This window comes from Mesoplodon densirostris, chromosome 16, assembly GCF_025265405.1.
Source record: "Mesoplodon densirostris isolate mMesDen1 chromosome 16, mMesDen1 primary haplotype, whole genome shotgun sequence".
Lineage (NCBI taxonomy): Eukaryota > Metazoa > Chordata > Mammalia > Artiodactyla > Ziphiidae > Mesoplodon > Mesoplodon densirostris.
Window position 1 is genome coordinate 34,696,633 of NC_082676.1, and position 23,684 is coordinate 34,720,316.

Genomic DNA, 23,684 nt, shown 5'->3' on the forward strand with positions numbered 1-23,684 from the left:
CCACAAGAGAAGCCACCGCAATGAGAAGCCCGCGCACCGCAACAAAGAGCAGCCCCCGCTCGCCACAACTAGAGAAAGCGTGCACGCAGCAACGAAGACCCAACGCAGCCAAAAATAATAAATAAATAAAATTTTAAAAAATAAGAGCGAAGCTTAACTTAGCATACTTAATTTGCAAGACAAGCCAGGTTACAGTGACCTGGGTATTTCCTGCTTATGCCTCTGAAAATCATAAGCAAAACTTAAATTGTTACCCCAAATTGATATGAAGTAACCGCTAACCAATTCCCTTTCATTTAAGAAAATTTTAATATTGTAACCAATCGCTGTGAAGAATAAACAGTCACTGCCTCCACACTATATAAGATACTTTAAAACAATATACTTCTGAGCCTCATTCCTTGTTTTGGTTTGAGTGCTCCCAGCTTGCTAACTGTCTTTTTGGTGTGTGCACAATAAACTTTTACTAATTACCACTTCAATGATTCATTGGTTTTACTTTTTTTTTTGTCTGAACTTTTGACGATTCTAAATGTAAAAAGGGAAATACAGATACTACATTGCACCAAACATAGCGCAGTGTCAATTTAAGCGTCTCCAGGTCTCTCTGGAGATAGTAGGGGATTTTTCTGTATTTCTTCATTCCCATAAGGTAGACCACGGCGCGAGCAAGGCATTCTCAAAACTCCATCCCTGATTTGAGTGAAAATTCACAACATACGCTAAAAAAAACAACGCCTGGAGTATCCAAGGATATATGCCACTCAGAGTGGAGTCGGTGAGCCTCATTCATCTTCGTCACTTGTAAGACAGTGACTCTTGTGCCTGTCGAAGAGCTTTGCAAACGGATACAAAAATGAGACTATTGGGCCTCCCTGGTGGCGCAGTGGTTGAGAGTCCGCCTGCCGATGCAGGGGATACGGGTTCGTGCCCCGGTCTGGGAGGATCCCATATGCCGCGGAGCGGCTGGGCCCGTGAGCCATGGCCGCTGGGCCTGCGCATCCGGAGCCTGTGCTCCGCAGCGGGGGAGGCCACAGCAGTGAGAGGCCCGCATACCACAAAAAAAAAAAAAAAAAAAAAAATGAGACTATTAAAGATGGGATCCCGAGAGGGTAAGTTGCTTATCTCTAGTGAAAATCTGTGCTTCGCGGCTCCTCTTGCTGCAACCTGTTGGCTTCGGAGTTACCATGAACCTCAAATCCCAGCACCCGGCCCTCCTACCCAATAAATGCAGACGTCGCCGTTAAAATAATAAAAAGGATGGGATCCCCTTGGCTAGAGAGGGCCTGAATAGACGGCTTCTCTCACTTTGCAAGGATGCAGAGCTTCATTCCCCACTCTCCCCAGCCCGGAGGGGTTACTCTCTCTCCCGACGCGCTCAGCCTTCCACTGGGGGCGCCGAGGAAACGCCTCCCTGCTCTCCCGCATTCTGATAGGCCCGCAAGACTGAGGCTGCGAAAAGAGTCACGGCCCTATTGGCTGGGGGGCGTGGCCCGCGCGAGGCTTCCTGGGAGATGTAGTCCCCGGAGCGGCTGGGGACTCAGGGGTCTGACATCAGAGGAAACGGCCGCCTGAGCTGACGGCGGTGGTAAAGCGGTGGGTGTGTCTGGAGACGGGGTGAGGGGAGTGGCGAGGATTCAGGTGAAGAAACCGAAGAGTCCATTCAAGAGAAGTGAGGGTTGCGGGCTCGCAGAAAGGTACGGACGTACTTCGAACTGGGGCGCAGAGCGTTGGGGGTGAGGGATCGCAAGTTCCACGGCCAATCAGACACTAGCAACTGTTGTCTTAGCAAGCGCTCCGGACACCTAAGACCCCGCCCCCTGCCCCCACTCTAAGAAAAGGGACGGGCTCGGGCTGTTTAAATGGCTGTGGGGTTGGGTGGGGAAGAGGGTGGCTGGGTTTTCTCCCCGGCTCTAGCGTTGTTGTACTTGCGGCTCGGTGGGCGGGGAATGGCCGCGTTACTGGAGGTTGGACTGGGATCCCGGGCCGGCGCCTCATCTCCCCGCCGGTTGGCCCACAGCCCCTCTGGGGCGGGGCCTGGGGCGGGCACTTTCCTCCCGCGGTGAGGCGAGGACCTCCGGGATTCCTAGAGAGGACTCGGAAGTGCTCTTGGGGGTGGGATTTATGGCTCTACCCGCCGGTCAGGGAAAGCTTGGACTTGCTTACTTCCGGCGAAGAAGTGTTGCGAAGTGTCGGCTTCGGCTTTCTCTCTGTTTGTAAGAAGAAACCCGTCTTCCCAGCCTTGGCTGCGGGAGCTTGGTCTTCCAGGGGAGCTCCCCGGGACTGTGGCCTTGAGGAAAGGGAATGGCCTTTGTGTACAGACGAGGGTCCTGTCCCTAACCTTGACCGGGCCGGTTTCCGTGGATCGGGGTCAGGAGCGATTGTGGGCAATCCAGGTGCAAAATCTGTACTTAAAACCTTGGCTCTCTTCGGGACCCATGAAGTTTCCCGTTGGTCTGTCAAGCTCTTAGGGCTTGAGGGACAGGACCAATTTTGACCATTGTAATGTTTTTGACCTCCGTTCTGACTTAAGTTTGGCTTGTGGTAGAGAGAAGGAGCGGCTGCGTCTGGACTAGTTAGTAAGTCTCGTCTTGTTATTTACATGAAATTTAATGTTCTTCACCACAAAAATTGTATTTCATGAGGCCGTACGTCAGAGTTTTATTGCTCTCCTTTACACTTTTTAAATGTTGGAAATATTCTCCGTTGGTCATTATTTTGTGGGTGGAGTGATGGCTGTCTTGTAATTTTTAAGGAAATTACTCTGTTGGGTGATCATCTTTAGGATAGATGACCTCTTTGTCACCTCTTTGCTAATAACGATTTCCAATATATCAGTAGGTTGCACGCTAAGGAAAGTGTCCTTCAGAAGATCTCAAAGAGCAGAAAACAAGTTTGGTCCGTGTAACCCAGTTTACCTGGAGAGAGATCCCTCTGAGTTGGAATGATAATGACAGGATCTGGGGAAGTTATAGACTTAGACCCTCCCGCGGAGACTTCACCAGAGCAAGAAGACCTTCTGATAGTGAAGGTGGAAGAAGAAGATTGCACCTGGATGAGGGAGTACAATCCGCCCGTGTTTGAGACTTTCTACCAGCGCTTCAAGCACTTCCAGTACCATGAAGCGTCAGGCCCTCGGGAGGCCCTCAGCCAGCTCCGGGTGCTCTGCTGTGAGTGGCTGCGGCCCGAGCTGCACACCAAGGAGCAGATCCTGGAGCTGCTGGTGCTGGAGCAGTTCCTGACCATCCTGCCTGAAGAGTTCCAGACCTGGGTGAGAGAACATCACCCGGAAAATGGAGAAGAGGCTGTGGCCGTGGTAGAAAATATAGAAAGAGAACTAGAGGAACGCAGACAACAGGTGAGTGAAAGAGGAGACCTTCGGGCAATGAGGAAGGAGAGGAAGAGAGTTGAGGAGCTGCTGAGCAGGGGTGAGATCCTGAGCGCCCTGGTGCTTCATTCATATTCTTTTGTTCTCCTGGGATTAGGTGCACTATGGAGATTTCCTGCCACTCCAGCAAAGAGAAGCAGTATGCAGTTTGTTAATCTGGAGAAGACAGTCTGCGATTTTATTTCTATTTTAAATTACTGTATTTATTTTTTGAGTGGTGACATAATACAAAATTCAAAAGGTACATAAGGTTATAATGAAAAGTAAGTGTCCCTCCCACCCCTAATTCCCCAGCCTCCTGAGTTATCCTCACCAGAGGTAACCATTGTCCCATGATACTTGTCTATCCTTACAGAGATACACTGTATTCTGTGTATATTAGAGTATATGTGTATGACTTGTTTTTAAAAAAACACAAATGTTTTTACATCATTGTGCACTTCTGCCTCTTGCTTTTTTTCTTATAGTATATCCTGGCTTGTTCTATGTTAGTGCAAAGAGAGCTGCCTCACTCTTTGAAACTGCATTGTGTTCTACTGTATGGATGTACCATAATTTAACTCCTGTTGAAGGCCATTTACATTGTTTCTTTAGATTGTTTCTGAATCTTTACTGCAACAGACTTTGCTGCAATGAAGATCCTTTATATACATCATTAGTTGTAGAATCAAAGCTTAGAAGTCAAATTGTTGGCTCAGAGCCCGTACGCGTTGCATTTGTAGTTTGGACAGCTGTTGAGAGATTGCTCTCTGCAGAGGTTATACCAGCTTATATTCCCAACAGCCATATATGAGAGAAAATTTTTGCTTGCAGCCTGATAACACGATGTTATCCAACTATTTGATTACTGTCAATCTGAAAGATGCAATATTTCTGTGCAATTTTAATATGCATTTTTTCTTATTAGTGAGTTTGATCACTGTACATATTTTAAAAGGCTGTGCATATACCCTTTTCTGTGACCTATCTGTTCATATTAACCTGTTAGAAAAAGTAAGCACTGTGTCTGCCATCTGAGTTGCAAGAGTTATTTTCCCGCTTTGTTGTTTGTCTTTGCTTATGGAGATTTTTGCTTTGCCGGGTTTTTTTATTTTTATGCAGTCAGTTTAAATCTTTTAATTTATGGTTTCTGGGAATTGTGCCATAATTAGAAAGCCCCTCTCCACTACAGTATTATAAGAAACTTATCATTTCTTCTCTATGTTTTTTTAATGGTTGTTGTTGTTTTTGTTTTACCCTTTGAAATGATAGATCCATCTGGAATTCATTTTGGTGTAGGGTGTTTGGTGTGGTTATAGCTTAACTTTTTTTCCAGATGTCTGTCCAGTTGCCCTAGCAACTTATACAGCAATCCCTTTTTTTTCCTTCTCTGATTAAAATGCCATCTTTATTACATACCAGATTTTTACATGTATTTGGGTCCATTTCTGGTCTTTTTATTCTATTTTATTGATCTGTTTACATATCAGTATTTCAATTATCTGAGTTATATAGAGTGTTTTGGTCAATATAGGTCTGCCCTCCCCCTTCCAAATTTTTTTTTCAATATTTTAATTTTTCCATATGAACTTTAGAATTATTTACCTTCTACCACTCCAAAAATCCTGTCGGTAATTTTTACTGGGATTGCATGAAATCGGATGTTAATTTAGGGAGGTTCCGTATCTTTACATTGTTACGTCTTCTTGTCTTTTCTTACTCATTTATCACCTGACTCTGTCTACCTCCCTCTTGTTGCTAGGCTCACATTTCTGAAACTTTAATTTTTTTTTTCATAGCAAAGAAACAAAAATCATGGGATCCTAGGTGTACAAGACTTTGAAGCTAGTTAGAGAATTTCCCTCATTCTTCAGAGCCATTGCCCTTCAGTGTAAGGTACCAGTCTCATTATTCTTCCCCTCTGGGTCAGGGGTACTTCAATACTCCAGAACATCCTCAGGCTCTTCAGCTGGGTTAGCTCACTCCATGAGACAAGGGGACAACAGAGGGAGTTGCTGGGGACCTGCCGCCAGACCCCGCAGCTGAGCTGAATGATTGTCTTGCAGACCGGAGTGTTTGAACCTTTCTATTGCTTCTGTCAGGACAGGAAGTAAAGGTTCCTGGTGCCATCTGGTTATTCCTTTTTTAAACCTTTTTGGGACATTAGCGGACAAACCTTTCCCTACTTTTTTATGGTAATAAATATTCAAAATCATAGTTTAAAACAGAAAGCATTTTTAAATGGATGACTTACAGCAGATATTACGCATTGACCCCTGTCATTGGGATATGCACCCCATCTGTGGAAGGAGCACAGAGATCATTTCTTGATGGTAGGTCAGGGATCTGAGGCCCAGAGAGGGGGGTTTTCCTGAGGGCCTGCACAGGGCCTGCACAGCTTTCTCTCTGCCTGCCCTCTGTATCCCTGGCATTGTTTCTCACCTTTATCTCCAGGTAGTTCTTGTCTCTAGCAAGCCTTTTCTCAGGCTTTATCCTCTACCCCTCCTCCTTGGTTTCTCTGTCCTACTTTCAGGGGTCCTCAAGGGCTGCTTTGCTTCTTCGTTGCCCAGGGACCCTTTGACGTACTTGGCATCATCTTAACTCTTGTCCTAAGCAGGTCCACAAGGACACACACACTTCCGTGTAGAGTCATATTTGCCACAACTGTGTTGCCTCCGCCTCTTAATGTAACACTCCTGTGCCACGTTTTGCCAGTACTGGGAGAGTTAAAACTGAAAGTGCTTTGAAACATAAGGGACGGCGGCGGGGTTGGGGGGGGCAATTCTATCTCAGAGCCGGATCTTACTACCTGCTAGGATGGCACTGAGCTAGTACCTTCCAGAAGAGGCAGATTTTAGAGACTGGTTGTGTACCCTAGGGTTGTGCAAGAACAAAGAGCAGAAAGACAGACACACCGCTCTTGTGGTTGGTCTGTCCTACTTGAACCTGGTCGTCTGGGACTTTGAGGGTGACTTCCTGTGTCCTGTGTTGACCTTTCCAAGCTCGTTTCTCACTCTCTCCCCCCTTCACTAAACTTGGCCCACACTGGCTTTCTGCCTGAGGGTCTTTGCTTATGTCATTCTGTCTGCCTGGGACACTCCTGACTTTTCCCTTGACTTCAGTGACACTTCCTCAGAAGAGCCTTCCTTGGCCACCCAGTCTAAAGTAGGTCTCCTCTGTTTTGCCTCATGGCACCACTTTCTTCTCCTTTTTCACATATAACACAGTTTGTAGCTGTGTATTTATTGGTGTGTCGATATGTCTAATGGAAGTCGTGTTCAACTACAACGTGTTTATGCAGCAATTGGGTAATTAGTCCTAGCTCGTTGTAGATGCACGTGAAATACTTGGCCAAGGAGTGAATGAAAGAGTAACGTGACCTTGCTGGGTTCCTTCATAGCCTTTCCTGTAATGTGCTGACTGGTGTGATTGTGGTTGTCAGATCGTGGCGTGTGCTGAAGTGCTTCCTCCGAAGGTCGTGCCACCTGGAGCCGGGCCCGAGTCCTTCAGTCACCAGCTTCTGCCCGTGGACCCGCAGCCTGAACACGAGCCGCAGAGGCCTCATCTTCTGGAGGAAAACGGTGAGGATCTGGGCTTTAGTGGAACGGGTGTGGGCTCCCTGGCCGTGTGGGTAAGCGGTATCTGTAGAGAGACCTGGGGCTGGGCAGCCTCTCCGCAGTCAGTGGATCTGGAGGTTGGGAAGGGCTGGGGGCCTGGAATCGGGTCCCTGGTCAGCTCACAGGCTGGCTAGGAGTCGTACCAGTAACCAGTGTCCTTCGAGAGCTATGCTGCAGATGACGACAGCTCTAAGTACAGGTACTGTTAAAAGATGTACAGAAGTCTTTTACAAAAGTATTTTCATGGTTTTGCAACAGTTTTCCAGCTCTATCTCATTCATTTTGTTGTCCTAAGGCTCAGGTAGACAAAGCTCTCCAGTTCCTCACTGCACTTCTGGCTGTTCAGCCATTCATGTGAAATCTGATTTTAAGCCATGCTTCATGAGGACCTGTAGAGTGTCTGTTCTCTCTTTCTCTCCTTCCCTCCCTCTTGCCCTCACTGTTATTAACCAGTATGAGATACATCAAGGAAGAAAAGTGCACAGCTGAGTATCTTATTTATGATGATATATGTCCACAAGTCTAATATCCCTAATCGGAAACTCTTGCTATCAGATATATTTTAGAATTTAGAATTATTCAGATTTAGTAAGATGATCTGATTTACATATAGTGCACTACCATCAGGATTTGAAGGGTGACCCCATAATCACACATTAATTTAGTATTTTGGCAGTGAACTGTATGCCTAGTTACAGTAAGTGGATTAAATAAAAACTTCAAATAGCTTCATATCAGTTCTGGTCAGGTTTTGCTGTCAAATTAGTTCAATGGCCAACTTAATGAAAAAAAAAAAAAAAACTTTTGGTATTTAAAGCTTTGGGATTTCGGAGTGTGGAGAAGGAATTGTGAACTCGAATTTCCTGTTTGGCCCCAGCCTTTCTTCCGGGCTCCTCTTAGTGGTCAGCCTTGAAGTCTCACTGCTCTAAGCTTTTGCAGCTTTCCTCTCACTGTGGTAACAGTAACTATTACTTATGTGGTGTTTACTGTGTCAGGAGCTGTTCTAAGCTGCTTTACCTGTATGAACTCATTTAACCCTCAGTGTAGTGCCAGGGAAAACAGTCTTCACCATTTAACATCTGGGGCCAATGGGTCCTTTCTATTTTTTTTTATATTTTTAAGTCATTTTATGAATACTTACAGAAGAATCAAAAGATAATGAAAAATAAATCTTAAAGGAACTTTAGTAAGAATTAAACCTCTTTGTATCAAGTATGTTTTGATAATATAAAAATCATAAAAAATGAGAGAATACCGTCACTCAATACCACCCCTTTAGCAAAATGAATATGTCCTTTTAGCAAGATGGGATGGTCCAGAATCTTGTTGCAAAATATTATGTGATGAAGTCCTTCCTGTTGAATGATCGGATAAGGTGTCATAGCTCCTTTTTGGAATTAGAAATGTAGCATTTATCATTGTTTCTTGAGTGTGGGAAGATTCATCTAGGATACTGTCATTGGCAGACTCTGTCAGCTTTCTCCTGTGCCTTCAGTTTCATACTGTCTTTAGCACCTTGCTCTCTGTGTCATCTTATCATTCACCTACTAGTAATGAAACGTCTTCCACGGCACATTTTCTTCTCTTTGTCGATATGGGTGGGTGGAAAGTGAGAAATTCTGAATTCTCGACTATGGTCAATGAAAACTAAAAAACAAGTGTCAACAGCCTTAAACTTTCTTGAAGATAATGCAGAGCTCTGGGGAATGTATTTAATACTTTGAGAACAGTGAAGAACAGTGGTTTATTTCACTATTGCCTGATCCTGAATATTTCTTTCATTCTCCCATTTTCTTATAATTTTAGTCTTTTCGTGCTAACATTAAGACTCATTAATGAATAATTAGTAAAAATGAAAAAATTCCTAGGATGATGAACTAGAAGAGTGCTTCGATAGAAGATCATTCAGATCCCAAAATGTATCCTAGATTTGTAAAAAGGTCCAATGGATCTGTATGGAAATTACAAAATAAGAGTTTTCTTTTATTTTGTAATAATACTAACATTTTCTTTTTGTTCTTCAGAAGACCTCTAAAAGAATAAAAGTCACGTCATTCCAGTCTTTAAAAATAGTTGAAACTGTCCAAAAAAAGGGAACCCCCAAACCCAAAATTGTACCTAGTAGACCTAGCTGGCATTCCAAGGGTTAATGCTCACAGTAACCCCATGGACTAGGTATTATTGTTACTCTCATATTAGAAATTAAGAAGCTGAGGCCCTCAGAGGTTAAATAATTTGTTCAAAGTCCCAAAGCTATTACACGGCAGAGCTGGGATGTTACCCCAAGCAGTCTGGCTGTAAGTCTGCACGTTTACCCTGTCCTGAGCTGCGCTGCCTGCTTTACCTCCAGGCTCTCCCAGTGCAGAACCGTGTCCCCTTCTGATCATTGTCATCTTCCTTCACACGCAGAGTCTCGTCGGATCAGGCTGCTCGTCTTTGCTCCCTCAGTGCTGCTTCTCTTTGCCCTGTTAGCTAGACCCTGGCCACTTTCCTTATTCCAACAAAAAAAATACTGGGTTGGTTTGTTTTACACCCTGGAAGATGCTGCATCCTTCATGCCTTTGATGGCACTGAGAGCCGGCTTTCCATCTTTGGGACTCATTTGATCTTGAGAGGGCCAAAGTTGTTTACTTAAAAGTTAGAAACAACAGGTTTCACAGGAACTTCAAAAAAAATAAGTGGGATTATTTAGAATGTAATTATTCTCATTTTTCCAATTATGACTGGAACATAATTACTGTTTGTGTATAGCCTATGTTCATCCCTCTCTTTCACGTCTTACTTTGACTGTAACCACACTCCCGGGTTCAGATCCTGTGTCTGTTTTCGGCTTTCATTTCTAACCACGATCTCCTCTATTTTGGGTCTTTGCTCCTTACTTCCTAGTCCTTGGACACAAGCAAGCTACATATGCACATACATCTCTGGGACCGGGGACACCATAGAAAGGTCTAAATCGTCGTGTTAAAGGTTGATACCAGGTGGATCTCCAAGTCAGGGTGCATGGAGACAGATCCAGATGCACCATGAATCTTGGACAAAGGAGAGCAGAGGTGACAGCAGAGGGTCAAATGTGCACTAGCATCTAGAGACCAGACCCTCCGGGCCTTGCACATGTGATTCACTCTACCCAGAAAGCACCCTCATCCCACCTCACCCCACCCCACCCCTGCTTCTAGAGTCACTTCCTGTGGAAGGACTTTCCGGGTGCTCTCACCTCCTGCTCTCCACTCTGTAGATGCCCCTACCTCTGTGTTCCTGCAGGAACTTGGGTGAACTTTGAGGATAATACTCTTTACCCTGTGCCAGGAGTAAAGCTTCCATGTCTGCCCTCCCCATCAGACGGTGCGGTTTTGGAAGGCAAGAATTGTTTTATCTGCCTGTTCTTAGAACACACAGAGTAGACTTAATACAAGCTAGTTGGCTGACTATAAACCAACCGCAGTCATTTTTTGAAGGGAGAGAACGTGAACTAAGGCCTTGCTGATCAAAGTGTGGTCCAAAGAGCTGCAGCACCAGCATCACCTTCGAGCTTGTTAGAAATGCAGAATACGGGGGCCACCCTGGAACCACTGAGGCAGAGTCTGCCCTGTACCAAGACCCCCAGGTGATTTGTTTGCACATTAGAGCTTGGGAAGCCCTGGGCTCTAGGCAGCGCTTCAGCTTCACGGAAGAGTGGGCCTTTGGAGGTTCTTTGAGGTGACTAGGTTTGACCTGGGCAGAGCAGAGAGCATCCTTTATAGGGGAATGGTACCATCCCCAGTCAGCAGCAGGATTAGTCTGGCCATCACAGGGAGTCTAGTTTTTTTCAGGGGAAGGGTGAGTATAGGGTAGATGTGGGGGGCCCAGAATGTAGAGGGTCTTGAAGGCTGAGCAGAAGAATTTGGTCTTGATGCCACAGGGCGCCATTGTGGATTCTTGAGCAAAAGCGGAACATGATGGCAGTTGGAACTGGGTAGAGAGATTCTCACTGACACCTCTTTTTCTCCCCCCCTCAGCCCTTCCTGCTCTCCAAGTTCCCTCCCTTCCCCTGAAGGACAGCCAGGAGCTGACAGCCTCACTTCTCTCAGCTGGGTCCCAGGTGAGCCGGTGTCCCTGTGCCCACATTGAGGACCCACGTCTGATTTTGGACAAGTAGCTGCCTTAAGCCTGAGTCTTTATCAGGGTTCCGTCTCTTTAACCAGAGACCGGGCCCATCTTGGGTTTGTGCTTTTCTGTCTTTTTCTGTTCTGCTCCCCCATCCTCTGTGAAGCACAGTCCCTCCCATTTTTCTTTCCTTAAGGCTCCCAGTTCCTCCCCTCGCTCCAAATTTGAACGTAGGGAATGGGAATTTAGTGGAGATCTCGTGTTTCAGAAGTTGGTGAAAATTGAAGATGTGGCTGACGTAGCTGTATCCTTCATCCTGGAGGAATGGGGACATTTGGACCAGTCCCAGAAGTCCTTCTATAGGGATGACAGGAAGGAGAATTATGGGAGTATTACTTCCATGGGTAAGAATGATTTCGTCTGCATGGATTAGGACATCTCCATTTTGTTTTTAAGAATATTTATAGCACATCCTGTAAAAGCATGTATGTTTTAATCACTGTGACTTTGCATATTTTTTTTTTGTCTGTGAAAGAGTAAATCACCCTTCTCTCTTTTTTTCTTATTCAGCTTATTCTGATTATCTCCATCATAATAAGAGGAAGATTGAGGACTGTTAATGCTTTGGGGATAGTATTTGCAATCCAGCAAATGTTATATTTAGCTTAAAACTAACAGGATTGGGTCTTAACAGAGTTGTAGTAGTGATTGTACTCTGTTCCTTGACAAACTGAATCATTGTTAACTGAATAATTCTCATTTGTGAAAGCATCTCAGACTTTGCTGAATAACCGTTCAGTGAAGTAGTTATTACAGTGTCTCAATAGCATTCATTCTTTTCCTTTCCTCTCACGCATGGGTGGCAACTTGTTCACTCTATTACCATTCTCACATCACCGGTACTTGTTTTATGATGTTTGCCTTGGCATCTGCATTTTACATGTCTTATCCCTTCTTGAATTTTGCACCCCAGATAAGATTCTGAACCTATTTCTAAGTTATGATCTTGGAAACTAATATTTGATTGTGCTGCCTGGAGCAATTGTAAAAAATCTCAGCACTGTGGCAGACATTTTGAAGCTTATGAATTTTATCTTCTTTTGAGTGAATTCTTTTGGAAGAATCACTATCAAGCACACTGGTAGACTTTAGATGGAATACATATACTATAATGCCAAATTTCTTTTGAAAAACATCTCAGTTTGTATCGTTAAGGGTTTAGTTCACTCACAGGCTTTTATTTAAAAAGTAAAATTGACTTCTCTCTCAAATATTTCCATTTCCTTTATTACTGTTGATATATATTTGTATTTTCTTTGATTTATTTGCATATGCCCTCTGCTTATTTATCTATTGGGATCTTAGTGGTGGTCTCAAGGAATTATTTATGTAGTATAAATATTATCATATTTAATGCAAATTTTTTTCATTCTCTTTTAAAATTAATTTCAAATACCTTTCTTGTCTGATTTGAGTTGATTAGTATTGTTTTATCTTTTCCAATTACTTTATAGGTATTTAATGGGTTTCAGAGTTGCAGAACTTGGCGCAGTTTTTCTGTACTAGTCTCCAAGGGGTTTTGAATTGTTACTTTCTGATTTTTTTTTTTTTTTTTGGCCGCACCACGCGGCATGTGGAACTTCCCAGCCCAGGGATCAAACCCGCACCCGCTGCAGTGGAAGCGCGGAGTCTTAACCACTGGACCGCCAGGGAAGTCCTGATTTTTTGTTTCTCATTATTCATCTTTTTCTTACAATATCTTTACAACTTGAGTAAACTCTTCTACACTAAGAACATGTTCAGTGGTTTCTGCCTCTTCAGCTTCTTTGGGAAGACCACATTCGAGAATTTTCATGCTGTGGGTTCCTAACAGCATCAGAGATGGTCACGATTTTTAAAGTATCCATCAAATTTAGAAGTGAGATTTTTAAAAATTAGTGAATGAATCGTGGAGACAGCCGTTTCAATGGAGTGGCTGGGATGTTGGGGAACAAGAGACAGTTTCTTGGAAGATTGCACAGGAGAGAATTTGAGAAAGCTATTGTAGATAAACTTTCAAGAACATTGTCTGTGAAGGTGAAACAAAAGAGGGCTGGTCACCGACAGCATACCTGGAGTAGATGGATGGGTGGTTTTTGTATGTTGTCTTTGTTAATGGGAGAAGTTTTAAGCACACTGAAATGTCACTGGGCGAGAGCTGGTGGGGAGTGAGTATGAAATACTAGAGCGAGGAAGAGCAGGTAATTGGTGTAGGGAGGTCCCTGGAAAGCAGAATGGCCTGGTGAGGCCCCATGGGGAGGAAAGATCGACCTTGGTGAGGGGGAGGGTCCGCTCTTCAGCTCTGAGGCAAGGGGAGGACGGGAGAATCAGGCTGCCAGCACGCTTACACTTGTGGTTGTAGGATGTTCAGGGAGGTCTTGACTGGATAGTTTAGACTCTCCCTGAAATAGGCGACAGAGTCACCTGTTGCGAGTGAGCAGGTGATGGTGTTGGTGGTGGAGCAGAGGTTTGAGTGCAGAGAGGACTTTGGTTCGCACGCACGTGGTAAAAATTATCCGAATAGTTTAAGTGGGTTTAAAGTGAGAAGTGAGTCTCCCGACCCTCAGTCCCTCAGTTTCCCGCACAGAGGCAGTGACTGTTACGCTTCCTGATTGCAACTCTAGACACAGTCTGTGTGTAGACAAGTTTATGCCAAAACAAACACTCTTTTATTTTTAAATACAGTGATCTATCTTGGAGATCACGATGAAGACGTTTTGATGTAGCTGCTGAGAAGAATGAGTGGGAAACCAGCCAGCCTTAGAAATGTAGGATGCCAGTGTGGGGTACCAGTGAGGTTGACAAGCGTGAATTTGTAAAGCACCGAATCTGCTGATTGGGTGTTTTGGAACCAACTGCCTCCTCACCCCCCGCCCCCAATGCGTTACTAAGCAGCCGGGCATCGTGTTGAACAAGGAACACAGCTCTCTGTCAAACATACAAATAAATCAGGAGAATCAACGGAAAGCTCCTCATGTACTCAGAGAAGGGGAGGGGAAAGAGGAAAGAAACAAATCTGTAAGCCAACTGGCATATCAACCTGTATCATCACCTTCTCTGGAAAAGGGCGATTGTGAATAGTCCCAAAGAGATACACAGAGCTCATCTGATTTTTTTCAAATTCACCCCTGGAAAAAGAAAGCCATGAGCTTATTTGCCTTGCTGAACGGGAGAGAGCTCTAATAAGAATAAAATGTGTGGACATAAGTAAATGAGAATAAAAGAAAAAGAAATATTGTGATAGCTGAGATTACTTGCCTAGTTAAATGCAGGAGGAAAAAACATCTAAAAAGTTTGGTTTTGTGATAGAGTTCTTTTGCTTATATGTTTGTTTCCACTCTTAAAATGTCTCTTTAGGAAGGGAATTAAGTAAAAATAGTTAGAAAATAAATTTAAAGTTGCCTTCATGATACAAGAATTACAACTTCTCGCTATATCAAAAAACGGATAGTAATAGTATCTCCCTCAAAGGGTCATTGTAAGGATTAAATGCCATAAAACTGAAAAACACTTGAAGGGATAGTGTCTGGTCCATAGTACACACTCTGCAAACATTAGTGGTTAATACCATTTTTATGTAATGTTTGAAAACTACTTTTCTTTCTACAAAACAGCCTTACTGGAAAGTTCTCAGTAGGCCATGATCTATCTCTCTATCCTTTAAAAAGCATTCCCTATTTTTTGTTAACTACTGAAGGTTTGTCCTTGCTAACTATATTAAATGTCAGTGTTTTGAGTGAAATACATGCTGCTGATCCAGTTACACAGGGAACCGATTGCAGCCTCTTAAATGTCTCTGTTCATCAGTGACCACTGAGTGGTGAGCTAGCTCTCGACAGTTGTAGGACTTCTCTGGGTACAGAAAGAACGCCTTTTCCCCTTTAGACTAATTCACACCAAACTGAGATTCTTTGGGGATTGAAAAAGCTAGAAAGATCCTCTTTCTTCTCCAGGCTATGAATAAACAAGAAGAGGAAGGTGAGGACTGGGTTAGCTGCATCACCCAGTATCAGATTTTACTGAGAACAGTTGACATGGCACAGGTGTTCCCAAACAGGTACTGTACGGATGTACTGTACCCAGAGGATGTGATTGTCATTAAATGGAATGACTGCTCTCCCAGTCTCATCCCCTTGAACCATTCTTGCCGGCTCTGTCTTCCCTAACCTGTCTCAGTTTCCTGCTTCAGTGTTCTTCATCCCATCCGTGTATTGTGAAGTCATTTTGCAGATGGCTTTACAAAGTCACTCCTTGCTTGCACGTGTTGGTTTCATGTAATTATCTGCTATATCTGAATGCGGGGAATAAGCTAATGTTTCCATTTTCCCTCTATTATCTCAGATTACGAGTCCAGGAACAACAATGTGGAACTCATAGTAAAGCAGATTTCTGAGGAAGCCAAATCGCCCTGGATGACCTCAGGAAGCCCTGAAAGAAATGTCCCCCCGAGTCAAGAGTTTGGAGGAGTTAGCAACCCTCACAGCGTTGTAGAAAGGTGGCAGGTCAACCCCCCCATGGGGAAATCAAGGCAGACCCCTTCCCAGAAAAGAGATCTCGGCGCCATCACAGACGTGAACCGGAAGCCAAACACCAACGGCGAGAGAGGGCACCGATGTAATGACTGCGGGAAATTTTTCCTTCAGGCCTCCAACTTCATCCAGCACCGGCGAATCCACACGGGAGAGAAACCGTTTAAGTGCGGGGAGTGTGGGAAGAGCTATAACCAGCGCGTGCACCTCACCCAGCACCAGCGCGTGCACACCGGCGAGAAGCCTTACAAGTGCCAGGTGTGCGGGAAGGCCTTCCGTGTCAGCTCACACCTGGTCCAGCATCACAGCGTGCACAGCGGGGAAAGGCCCTACGGCTGCCCCGAGTGCGGGAAGAGCTTCGGGCGCCACTCCCACCTGATCGAGCACCTCAAGCGCCACTTCAGAGAGAAATCCCAAAGATGTAGGTGTGAGCAGTTTGTCTTCGGAGCATAAACGAGGCAGAAATTGCCTTATCAGCTTAGAACTGTCGGACAGATGGGTGGTGATCCTAGCAGCAGTAGCAGGAAGGGACAAGAAGTTACTGTCTATTTTATTATCACGTACTTTATGGGGTTTTAAAAATTCTTATTTTTTTACTGAAGGTAGTTGATTTACAGTGTTGTGTTGATTACTGCTGTACAGCCGAAATTCAGTTATACATATATATACTTCTCTTTTTGATATTCTTTTCCATTATGGTTTATCATAGGATATTGAATATAATTCTCTGTGTTCTACAGTAGGACCTTGTTGTTTATCCGTTCTCTATATAATAGTTTGCATCTGCTGATCCCAACCTCCCAGTCCATCCCTCCCCCACCCCCCTCCACCTTGGCAACCACCAGCCTGTTCTCTATGTCTGTATCACTTGTACTTTAATTAATTGTCAGATTAGTTGGCAAAACTCTATGCCATCCCCACCATCACCACAACTTTTCTTTCCCCAGAGGTGCTGCTCTCAGCAATCTTACCTGTTTCTTCTGATAATTCCACATTTTAAAATAATATGGCTGTTGCTTGACCCATCAATTTTAGACATTATCTTTTGACTTTCTATTTCATAAATGAGGACTTTGGCTCTCTTACATGCTTCTTCCCTCTTCCCCCTTTTCCCAATTTAGTTATTTCACTTACTTTAAAATGATAAAGTAATAATAGTATGGTTGACTCTTGAAGAGCAGAGGGATTAGGGGTGCTGACCCCCTCGCAGTCCAAAATCCACATGTAACTTTACAGTCAGCCTTCCGTATTGCTGTTCCACATCCTCGGATTCAACCAACTATGGGTTGTGTAGGACTGTAGTACATATTTATTGAAAAATATCTGCATATGAGTGGACCTGTGCAGTTCAAACCTGTGTTGTTCAAGGGTCAACTGTACAGGAAGTTTGGGGGAAAGAAAGTGGGAGGGGAAAAAAATCACCCATAATCCCACCATCCTAACTAGTAGAACTGTTATTACTTAGTGTGCTTCCATTTTTTTTTATAAGCCTTTTTTATATGGGGCTACTCATAGGGTACAATCAAATATTAGACACACATATTTTCTAGCGTTGCTTGGCCCTCCTGTTTGTTATTTTTGACAACCTGGCATTATGTAGAAACATCATGGTGTACTCAACTGTTCCCTAGCTGAAATTCTAATTTTTTTTCTCTTGTCCTGATAACTGTGCTTATGCCTTGTCCTATACTTGGGAATATTTCCTTATAATAGATGCCCAGAAGTGGGACTAGTGGATGAAAGGTCAAGGACATTTTTATGGTTCTTGATACATATGGCCAAATTGCTTTTTTTTTTTTTTTTTTGCGGTACGCGGGCCTCTCACTGTTGTGGCCTCTCCCGCTGCGGAGCACAGGCTCCGGACGCGCAGGCCCAGCGGCCATGGCTCACGGGCCCAGCCGCTCCGCGGCATGTGGGATCTTCCCGGACCGGGGCACGAACCCGTGTCCCCTGCATCGGCAGGCGGACTCCCAACCACTGCGCCACCAGGGAAGCCCCCCAAATTGCTTTTTAAAACTATTATACCACATATGAGAGTATCAGTTGTACTAAATTTCTTCCAGGGCTATCAAACTTTTTTTTAAGCAAATTGTGTAAGCAGAAGAGAATTCTTTGCTGTATTCATTTTCAGTAATTTAGTTATGAATCAGGCTGAGTAATTTTCCTGCTTGTACTTACTTTTTTATCTGCTCACATGACTTCTGTAAGGATGAGATCACTGTAAACTGTGCTGTGAACTTAAAGGCTTTTATTAATATTCTTCAGAAAACTCGAAGATTGGCCAAAGTGTTTATTTTTAAATTATGCCTTTGGTGTCCCCAAGCCCAGCTACTTGTCATTCACATTAACAGCTGCTGTCACCTATTCCAGCATGGAATAGAAGCTTATGAAGCTCATGGTGTCTTTATGGTCTGGGTCAAGCTCAGCCCTCTCCTCAGCCAGTTTGATCCCATTCTCCTTGGTGACTGCCTCTTGGCGGAAATCCATCCAATAGCACTCCAAACCTGGGAAGCAACTGCTTTAAAATAGTATCTTTTATATCTTCCCTGTAATTGTTCTTCGGCCTAGTTTCCTAGTTAATACTTCTCCCATTTTTTTGATCGAAGGAGGGATACTTTGTGTGCTCATCCAGCTGTATTTATTGAGCGCCTCCAGTGCTAGGTGCTTGGGATTCAGCAGTAAGCAGAACAGACACTGTTCGTGCCCTTGTGGAGCTGACGGTCTGATGGGAGGAGCATTCAAGGTGATGAGCATTCCCAAAGAAGTGTCGGGTGCCCTGGGAGGGAAAAGGAAGCTGGGGTGTTGGCTAAGGGCATAGAGCAGAGGTTGATGTGTCACCCTTCGTATTGACAATATTTTCTACTGGCTCATTTCTCTTTTTTCCTGGCTCCTAGCCGGGTATTCTTCCAACTCTGTATCCTCTTCATACTCCTTTCTTGTAGTTTTCATCAGTTCTCACTGTTCACTTGTGTATCTTCATTTTTAAAATTTATTTTTTATTAAAAAATTGTTTTTTGGCTGCTGCCACGAAGCTTGCAGGATATTAGTTCCCCAAACAGGGGATTGAACCTGGGCCCACGGCAATGAAGGCACGGAGTCCTAACCACTGGACTGCCGGGGAACTCCCCATTTTGTGTATCTTTGTTCTGTCTCATTCTGTCTCCCTGACTCATGTTGAGGTAATGATCCCTTCCACATTTCCTACCTCCTCTCCCATTTCAGAATTCCCTTCTCTCTTTCCTATGTAATAAAAGTGTCTGGCTTTCCCCTATGATTCCCTAACCTCAGTCGTTCTCACCACCCTCCCAAGTAAGCTTTCTCTTCACTTTGTTCTTTTCACTGGACAGGCACCCAAAGGTTCTTTTCATTTCTGTTAGCATCAAGCACGTCCATGCACCCATCACCCTGCCTTTGTTACTCCTATTACAGCGTAGTTTCATTTGATTATCCTCTTTTGCCTGATAGTTTATTTTTCTTCTGTAAAAGAACTGATAACGTGTGTGTTTCCTCTTTATCTTTTCAGGCAATGATAAAAGAAGTAAGAGTACAAAATTGAATGTTAAGAAGAAAATTTCAGAATTTTCAGAAGCAGACCTGGAACCAACAGAAATAATCCCAAGAAATGTTTCTCAGGTTCAAGATTTTGGAGAAGGCCATGAACACCAGGGCAAATTGGATAGAAAGCAGGGAATTCCCATGAAAGAGATACTAGGACAACCCTCTTCAAAGAGGATGAATTTCAGCGAAGTCACGTATGTCCACAAAAAGTCCTCCACCGGAGAGAGACCGCATAAATGTAACGAATGTGGGAAAAGCTTTATACAGAGTGCACATCTTATCCAGCATCAGCGAATACACACTGGGGAGAAACCATTTAGGTGTGACGAGTGTGGGAAAAGCTACAATCAGCGTGTGCACCTAACTCAACATCAGCGGGTCCACACTGGGGAGAAGCCCTACACCTGTCCATTGTGTGGGAAAGCATTTAGAGTGAGGTCCCACCTTGTTCAGCACCAGAGTGTGCACAGTGGGGAGAGGCCTTTTAAGTGTAATGAGTGCGGGAAAGGCTTTGGGAGACGTTCACACCTTGCTGGGCATCTCAGGCTCCACTCAAGAGAGAAATCCCATCAGTGTCATGAATGTGGAGAAATCTTTTTTCAGTATGTTAGCCTCATTGAACACCAGGTGCTCCACATGGGCCAGAAGAATGAACAAAATAGCATCCGTGGGGAAGCATACAGCTGGAACTTAACGGTGATTGAGGATAAGAAGGTTGAGTTGCAAGAGCAGCCTTATAAATGTGATGTGTGTGGCAAAGCCTTTCATTACAGTTCAGAGCTCATTCAGCATTACAGAACTCATACCGCAGAGAAAACCTATAAATGGGATATGTGTAGAGAAAGCGTTGGCCAGTGTTCCCACACAAAACAACATCCAAAAAGCTATTCCAACCTGAAGGCCCATCAATGTAACGAATGTGGCAGAGGCTTTGCTCTGAAGGCACATCTTAACCAACATCAGAGGATCCATACTGGTGAGAAACCCTTTCAATGTAAAGAATGCGGAATGAGTTTCAGTTGGAGTTGTAGCCTCTTTAAACATCTGAGAAGTCATGAGAGGACAGATCCCATAAATACCTTAAGTGTCTAAAGGTTTCTATTGTAGAACAGCTCTTACACGATTTTAGAGAAGCCTTCCTGAAGACAAACCCTACTCCTATAATGAATGTAATAACAACTTCAAGCATCTCCTCCAACTTAACCATCAAACCTATGGATCTGTTGAGATCCTTCAGTTAGAACTTAGGACACTGGAGCATCCACAGCAGATAGATAGCTGCTTTTCCACTGAGAAATGTGTTCGTTTGCATCTTCAAGCTTGAGAGTCTAGACAGGAGAGAACCTAAGGATACAGTGGACGAAGGGAAGCCTTCAGATGGCAGTCATTCTTCATGCGACTCTCAGAACATTGACAGTGGGAAAAGCCTCACAAATGCAGTAGGAATAAGCTTCATTTGTAGTTTCTGCCTTGTTTGACAGCTTATCTATTCAGGGAAGAGCACAGTGAAAGACAGAATCCTTCAGCATGATCTTGGTTTTGGTACCTCAGCAATGAACCTTTTCTAGATGTGGTGATGCCAGCCACTGGAATGCTCCAGGCGACGTTCTCATCTTGAGTATTAAACCTTTTCAAAAGAAATTGACTTAAGGTATTGATATTTTGGCAAAATTGAGGTTCAGAGCCTGGATGGTATGTGTTTTCGCTGCCTTATTCAACCTACAACTTCTCCATGAAACACAGTCTACCTTTTTGTTTTGTCTTGATTCTCCTGGCATCATGGTTAGCTAGTAGAAAGAGAAGTTAAGTTTGTAAATTCAGGAGAAACTGTGTTGGTCAGTCACAGCCTGGGGAGAGGGGAGCGGGACCTCAGGGGAATAGAGAAGAGAAGACTGGCCAGACTGTGGACTGGTTATTCTATTACCCGCAAGAATGAGGGCAGCTGTATCCATAGAAGGAATTGGACCGAGTTGAATCAAGAATTGTCCAAGCAGTAGATGTACCAATTCCCAGTTGCCCGGGAGATAGATCTCCCCCATAGGATAATGGCATAGAGAAGGAGTTTCAACTTGAGTTGCAGCTGGATTTGAAAGTAAACGTTAGTAGATACAGGGAGGTCCTGGTCTGGTGAGCCCTGCCTGTGGGAAGGTCCGGGTAGGGGTTGTGGGGGAAGGATGATGACATGGAAAAGAGGGTAAACTTGAGCCTGTTTGCCAGAGAGGGAGAGGCGCTTCTTGGCGCCACCGAAGTCCTGCTTCCGCTGACTGCCTGGCTTACAAATAAACACCCAATAAATACCTGTTGATTTTGTGTGCTGTACACTGGTGCCTGGTCCAGATCCCCTTTACTAGGCTGCCATACCCATCCCCCAGCTGCTCTGAGTTTTGTCTGCCAAGTGCTCACAGCTCACCCTGTTCTCCGGAGACTCTGAGGGAATTGCCCTCAGGTGATCAGAGCTGCCCCATCCAGGAGTTAGCTGTCCTCCCCACCCCCAGCCAATGACGGATTGATATGGGGGTACAAAGGGCTGATTCATGTGCCTCAAGGAGGGAAATTGGTGCAGTTTATGCTTCAGACCCACCCACTGTGGATCAGGCTGAGGCTAGACTTTATTAGGCTACATCCATGCTCCTGTACCATCCCCTCATCCCCTCCACGCCCTCAACAAATCACATGGCTCTGAATCCTTGTCTCAGGCTCTGCTTTAGGGAACGTGATCTGTTGTGTGGCACCATGAGTGGTCCTGTAAGAATGGACTATGGAGCTAGCCACTCACCATGAGGCAACGAGGACCGCGTCACTGATGGTGGGCACTGGTAGTTTCAGGCGTGTGGCGGCCATTCAATTGGGAGACATTCACTTTGGTGAACTGGGATGGAATTCAGGTAGAAGGGGATGCACTGACTTGGGTAAGGTTTGGGGAACAAAATGAAAATAATGTAAGGATTGTGGAATCGAATGGCTCTTGCTGAAAGCCACTGATTGCTTGAAGAGAGAAAATAACACACTCAGGACAAATATCCAGCAACTTAATGCAACCTGTGAATGTCAGAGGGCCTCGTTGGTAGCCCTCAAGGGGACTCTTGTTGCCTGCAAACAATTACAGAGTTAAAGGTGATTAAGACTTAAAGGTGTTATAGGACTTGAATGAGAATGACAACTTCAGTGAAGCCTGGTGTTAATGTCTGTCAAGCATTTACTGTGTTCTAAACATCATGCTTAGTGCTTTATGTGGATAACCTCAATCCTCACATTATGAGGTGGTTTCACTTTTTAGCGCCCTCATTTTACAGTTGGGAAAAACTTGAGGTTCAGAATAGTTAATTCACTTGCCCGAGGTCACACAGCCAATAAGTGGCAGAACAAGCATTTGAACCAAGGTCACTTTGTCTCCAAAAGCTAAGCTCTTAAGCACCAAACTTTACTATGTCTTAGATAATTAAACATCAAACATTACAAAGTGATGAAACGCTGTTCTTTTCAGTTTATGTGACAGTTTTGATCCAAGATATGATAAAATCATACAGTAACAGAATCTTAGAATTGTAAAGGGTTAAATCATTCCTCCCACCCAATGGAGGAATCGCCATTCAATTGTAGGTATGTGCAGGCACCAAGTGCATAATTACTTTGTTGAGCTGGAGAAAACATTTCCTGGCATCTGATTATCCAGTTTCTGCATGAAATCCTTCCACTGATGGGGAGCTCGTTGCTTCCCAGGGCAGCCTCTTCCATTTAAAAACAGCTCTGATTGCCAGAAACTTCTTAGTGAGCTGAAAACTATGCTGATCCGGGATCTTACACCTCCTGGTTGCAGAAAAAAGAGTTTTATGATTTGAACATTCGACTGTGAAGTTCTTTTCTGCCTTTCAGCCATCACATCCATCATCACCTTACCTTCTAAACCTCTGAAAGGAAAGGGAAACAAAACGTTAGGGTCATGTATTTTGTTTCCTCAATTTTGCGGCAAGTTAGAGCAAGATCTGTTTGCTCAAGACGCTGTTTCGTTATCGTTTTTTAACATTAAAATATTGTAAAGGACTAAAGGCAGGAAAGGAACAGGACAGTAGAATCTGCATTCCAATCACATCAGTAAATGCGTGCCCGGAGCACGTTGGTTGAATTCTACAGAAATGTTTGCTACGGTATTGGGGCTGGGAGGAAGCCTGTGATTGATTCTATCAATTTTTTGTTGTTGTTTTCACAAAAGTATCAGAGCCATCTGAGTGCGACCAGGTCAATGTCATCAACTTGGAGTCCTTTCCCTGCAGAAGGAACAATTAGAAAGAGACACCAATGTGCTAGTTCTCAAAACTTGTGACTTGCACCTTCCACCCAGGAGGCTAGACTCCCCATCAATTCCTTACTTCTTTCCCATTAGTGAGGACGTGCCGCTAAATCTTGGTCTTTTTCCTCAACTGAGGAGGAGGTTAAATTCCCTAGATTTATAGAGGAACCACCGAGACAGCGAGACCTCCTGGATTCCTA

The 23,684-nt window shown here is 44.2% G+C and overlaps 1 protein-coding gene across 5 annotated transcripts; it reads left to right on the top strand.

Moving 5' to 3' along the window:
• Positions 1–1,622: 1,622 nt before the first annotated feature.
• On the top strand, positions 1,623–21,475 carry ZKSCAN5 (zinc finger with KRAB and SCAN domains 5). Of its 5 annotated transcripts, none has more exons than XM_060078672.1 (7): positions 1,623–1,697; positions 2,842–3,358; positions 6,810–6,948; positions 10,983–11,065; positions 11,339–11,474; positions 15,451–16,059; positions 19,162–21,475. In XM_060078672.1, exons 2-7 carry the CDS (start codon positions 2,945–2,947, stop codon positions 20,286–20,288), a joined length of 2,508 nt encoding a protein of 835 aa, XP_059934655.1. In that variant the 5' UTR covers positions 1,623–1,697; positions 2,842–2,944; the 3' UTR covers positions 20,289–21,475. The 5 variants fall into 5 exon arrangements, with proteins under 5 accessions (XP_059934655.1, XP_059934654.1, XP_059934652.1 ...); XM_060078671.1 differs by having other exon boundaries at positions 1,631–1,697; positions 2,839–3,358; XM_060078669.1 differs by lacking the exon at positions 1,623–1,697 and adding an exon at positions 2,182–2,579 and having other exon boundaries at positions 2,839–3,358.
• The last annotated feature ends 2,209 nt before the right edge of the window (positions 21,476–23,684 follow it).